The sequence below is a fragment of the Bombus vosnesenskii genome, unplaced genomic scaffold (assembly GCF_011952255.1).
Source record: "Bombus vosnesenskii isolate JDL3184/JDL3185 unplaced genomic scaffold, Bvos_JDL3184-5_v1.1 scf7180000013889, whole genome shotgun sequence".
NCBI classification, from domain to species: Eukaryota; Metazoa; Arthropoda; class Insecta; order Hymenoptera; family Apidae; genus Bombus; species Bombus vosnesenskii.
This window is the reverse complement of record NW_022883268.1, coordinates 4,393-9,269: the sequence shown is the minus strand read 5'-3', so window position 1 is coordinate 9,269 and position 4,877 is coordinate 4,393. Positions and strand designations below refer to the sequence as shown.

General features: G+C 38.7%; 1 protein-coding gene across 1 annotated transcript; it reads left to right on the top strand.

Annotated features, from left to right (window-relative positions):
- Window positions 1-548: 548 nt before the first annotated feature.
- On the top strand, window positions 549-1,905 carry LOC117239237. The gene is made up of 3 exons (XM_033504686.1): window positions 549-1,160; window positions 1,356-1,632; window positions 1,817-1,905. The coding sequence occupies exons 1-3, from the start codon at window positions 549-551 to the stop codon at window positions 1,903-1,905; spliced, it is 978 nt and encodes a 325-aa protein (XP_033360577.1).
- Window positions 1,906-4,877: the final 2,972 nt, after the last annotated feature.

The window sequence follows — 4,877 nt, the reverse complement described above, 5'->3', positions numbered from 1 at the left end:
TAGGGCGACCGTGCTCTCCCGAATGGTTTGGTAGAGCAGGTCTTGCGCTCGCCTTGATCCTCCTAGGTTCGTCTGGAGGATGCGCATTTTCGACCCCCTAGCGTCGTCGCTTCTCTGGCTTCCTCCGTGCCAGCTTCTTTGTCTGCGGGCTTAGGTTCGCTGTTGAAGTGGTTACCACTTCTAAGAAAACTCTACATCCGGTCTTTTTAGTTTTACTCAAGCACTGAAGCCATCGACAGCGCGTAGATAAAAGACTGCGACGAAGTCAGGCCATAAACAGTAGACAGGCGACGTTGACTTCGGGGTTTTTCAGTTATTGGGTAACACAGCTTGCGTGCGGTTCTGGACCAGCTCAAATTGTATTCTTACTTATTACACTTCTATTTAAATATATTTTCTGCCTTACAACTTATCCACGTGTTTTCTCTGTTTACACATCGAATAACCTCAACAGGTTATGGGCCCAGGGCTGTAAATTGCAAGGTAGCAACGTGAAGTGAACAAATTGTTAAAGTGTTGTGCATAGTAAAATAAGGGATAGTGCTAAAATGGAATCAGCAAATGCGAAGATCGAGATGTTACGCGGTGACGAAAATTGGCTCCAGTGGCGTTTTGTTATGCGTACACTTTTGGGCGAAGATAACGACCTGATCAATGTGTGTGAAGGTAATCTGTGTCATCCAGGTAACAGCGCGGAGAAAGAAATCGCTCGTGAAAGTTTTTTGAAAGCAGATCGATTAGCGCGAAAATTAATCGTGACTTCAGTAGGAAGGAAACCGTTGAATCTTGTTTTATGTTGCACAACAGCACACGAAATGTGGAAAAAGTTGAATACAGTATATGACATGAAGTCGGATGAGAATTTAAATATGGTCCAGGAGCAGTTCTTCGATCTTAAATGGGAAGAATCTGAAAATGTCTCGTACAACCTATCAAAGTTGGAACTCATAGCGGCAAAGATGAAAGCCCTTGGAAGTGAAATTGGCGAGAAAATGCTGATAACACGCATTTTATCGGTGTTACCATACAAATTTGATCATTTTCACAGTGCGTGGGATTCCGTGGAAGAAGAAAAGAAGACCTTAGACAGGCTTAGTTCCAGGCTGATGACGGAAGAAATCAGTTGGAAGAAAGACGACCAGGAAACATCGGTGGTACTGGTAACAAAAAATAATAATTATAAAAGGGAACAGCAGAAGCAGTCAAGTAAACGTGAATACGAGAAACAAGGACCAAGCTGCTTCAATTGTGGAAAAGTTGGCCATCTAAAGAAGGATTGCTTTAGATGCTTTATATGCAAAAGGAAAGGCCACACAAGTAAAAATTGTTTTAAAAGTGACAGAAGAGACAACCAGGAACCTAGAAATCAAAATCGGGATCACAGCGGAATTGGTCTATTAGGAAATACCTCAGCGATACAAGCTGATGTTTGGATAATCGATTCAGGAGCTATGGATCACATGACAGAACGACGGGAATGGTTTAGCGTCTTCGAAGAATTCGATAATACGATGATAGAGATCGACGATGGTACATTCATGGATGCGTGCGGCAAAGGAAAAATTAAAGTAGAGACTTTTGTGGACGGCAAATGGGTAACATGTACAATGAACGATGTTCTGTACGTACCAGGTATGAAAACAAATTTATTTTCGATTAGATCTGTCGCAAGAAGGGGCGTAGATTTCTGTATTTCAAAGGAAGGGACCAATTGTGTATTTTTACAAAATCGGAAAATAATAGCAAGAGGTTCAGTTATTGGAAATTTGTATAAAGTAGATACGCGAGTTATCATACCGTCAGTTTGTAATTTTAGCAATAGAGCGGAGTCAAACGCGGACACGTTACAGTTATGGCACGAACGGCTATGTCATCAAAATATCAGGCATGTTAAAGAGTTCTTAAAGAATTCAAATATGAAAGTGGTAGAGAATAGTAACTTTTTCTGTGAACGTTGCGCGTACGGGAAACATCATAGATCGAGTTTTCAGGAGAAAATCAATCGGGCGACTAAACCTCGCGAAATTATTTATGCGGATGTATGTGGACCTATGGAAGTCGAGTCATTAGGCAAGAAACTGTATTTTCTGACATTTAACGATGATTTTTCAAAATTCACAAAGATGTACTTCTTACGACTTAAGTCAGAAGTAATTGAAAAATTAAAAATCCTTTGCCTAGAAGTTGAGAATCAGTTTAATGATAAAATTAACGAAATTCATAGTGATGGAGGGAAAGAATTCAAAAATAAAAAAGTCAAAGAATTTTTAAGAAGTCAGGGAATTAGGCACACAATTAACGTCCCATACACTCCTGAACAGAATGGTGTCGCAGAAAGGGAAAATAGAACAATAGTAGAGGCAGGTCGGTCGATGCTATATCCGAAACCAAATCTACCGCTGTTTTTATGGGCCGAAGCCATGAACACAGCAGTACATGTCATAAATAAGACGGGGCCGACAAGACAAGACAAGAAAACACCATATGAACTGTGGTACGGGAAACCGCCGAATTTAGAAAAGTTTAGGGTTTTCGGTACTGAGTGCTTTGCACACATACCTGCGGAGAAGAGAACAAAACTAGACAAAAAGGCTAACAAGGGATATTTGGTAGGTTATGTAGATGACGGACAAGGGTATCGATTGTACGTGCCAACAGTAAAAAATGTAATATTAAGCCGTGACGTAATATTCAAGCCCGAACTAGAAAATGCGAAATTCGTAAAATTAAGTTTACCGAAAATTGTCGAGCGCGAAGATGTGAGTGCGCAGAGCGATAGAGCATGTACGTATGAAAGTGCAGAGAGTGAACATGAAAAACAACCGCATGGAACTAGCGACAATGTGAGACAATTGAGAGATAGAGATAAGATCAAACGAACCGATTTTTATGGGGACCCAGTAACGTACGTAGCGGAAAAATTACCGGTGGATTTTAACGAAGCGATGAGATCTGAAAGGAAAGAGTTATGGAAAACGACTATGAATGATGAAATGAAATCGCACCATGAAAATAAGACGTGGATTCTTGTAGAAAAACCTAAAGATCAGAAGGTACTTAGCAATAGGTGGGTCTTAACGATAAAGCTAAATCCGGACAACTCGGAACGATACAAAGCGCGACTAGTAATAAAAGGGTATTCACAGAAAGAAGGCATAGATTATAAGGAAACATATAGTCCCGTTGCTCGGTTTGACACAATTAGATTAATGCTCAGTATTGCAGCCAAAAATAATTTACACCTCGGACAGTTCGGCATTTAAACCGCATTTTTATATGGAAGTCTGAAAGAAGATATTTATATGAAACAACCTAAAGGTTGTGATGATGGTACAAGTCGCGTTTGTAAATTGCTAAAAAGCCTATATGGCTTAAAGCAGTCTCCAAGATGTTGGACGGAACGTTTCACAAAATTTATCTCGAACTTACAATTTTATCAGAGTAACGCAGATCCTTGTTTTTATATTTATACAGAAGACGACAAATTAATGTTAATGCCCATATACGTAGATGATGGACTGGTAGCAACTTCTGACGAATCTCTAATTGATAAATTTTTCGATGATTTAAATAAAGAATTCAAAATTACGAGTTCGAAAGAAGTAAAGAGTTTTCTTGGACTTGAAATTTATAGATTAGAAGATGGTTCAATATTCATTTATCAGAGTAGGTATGTGGAAAACATATTGGAAAAATTTAATATGAATGAGGCAAACAGTGTTTCTACACCTATCGAGACTAATTGGAGCGAAAGTAACATAGGCGATAATGATTGTAGCGCACCATACAGAGGGAACTTAATGTTTTTACAAACTGTAAGTAGGCCAGATATTAGTTTTGCAATAAATATAGCGGCGAGACATTTAGATAATCCAAACCAGTATCAGTGGAAATTAGTCAAACGAATTTTGCGCTACATAAAAGGGACCGCAGACATGGGACTCTTATATATAAAAGCAGGCAGTCTCGAAACCTTTAGCGATGCTGACTATGCAGGCGACGAAGAAACAAGAAAATCGACATCAGGCGTTGTATGTAAGTATGCGAATGCGGCCATCACATGGCAATGTAAGCGACAACAATGTATAGCTCTATCTACGACCGAAGCTGAATATGTCAGTGCAGCTCAGGAGCGAAAGAAATTATGTGGCCAAAGGAAATATTTCTTGAATGTAAAATAGAGATCCTTAAGTATATGCTATGTGTGGACAATACTAGTGCCGTGAAATTAATTAAGAATCCAGAATTCCATCAAAGAAGTAAGCATATTGACGTAAGATATCATTTCTTGAGAGATTTATACAATAGAGGCGAAATTGATGTAACGTATGTAACAAGCGAAGAGCAACTGGCAGATATATGTACAAAGGCGTTGCCAAAACCGAGATTTGAATATTTAAGAAAAAAGTTAGGCTTGAAAAGTAAAAAGGATATTAAGAGGTAGTTGTTTGTAAACATGTAGAGTTTTTAGGCAGGGTGTCGAAGTGATTATTACTTCTCAAAAAAAAAAAAAAAAGGAAAAACTCCACATGATCTGTTTAGTCTTCTAGTTTTTTTTGTAATAAATTAATTTGTATGGAAAAGAGAAAGGCGGCTGGCAAATGTACTTGAGAAGGCATTGACAAATTAAGTTTCAGTTATTTACGACAAGAGTGAGAAAAATATTAAGAGATAATTTGTAAATTTGAGATAATTGTTCGTAGGGATGTAGAGTTTTAGGGAGGGTGTTGAAGTGCTTACCACTTCTAAGAAAACTCTACATCTGGTCTTTTTAGTTTTCTCAAGCACTGAAGCCATCGACAGAGCGTAGACAAAAGACTGCGACGAAGTCAGGCCATAAACAGTAGACAGGCGACGTTGACTTTGGGATTTTTCAG

What these genes read in the sequence shown, in the direction of transcription:
- LOC117239237 (XM_033504686.1), top strand. Translation starts at nt 549, where the DNA reads ATGGAATCAGCAAATGCGAAGATCGAGATGTTACGCGGTGACGAAAAT. An exon ending in AGGAAACATCGGTGGTACTG is followed by an intron (nt 1,161 to 1,355) that starts GTAACAAAAAAT and finishes AGAGACAACCAG; the next exon opens with GAACCTAGAAATCAAAATCG. An exon ending in CGATGTTCTGTACGTACCAG is followed by an intron (nt 1,633 to 1,816) that starts GTATGAAAACAA and finishes TTGTAATTTTAG; the next exon opens with CAATAGAGCGGAGTCAAACG.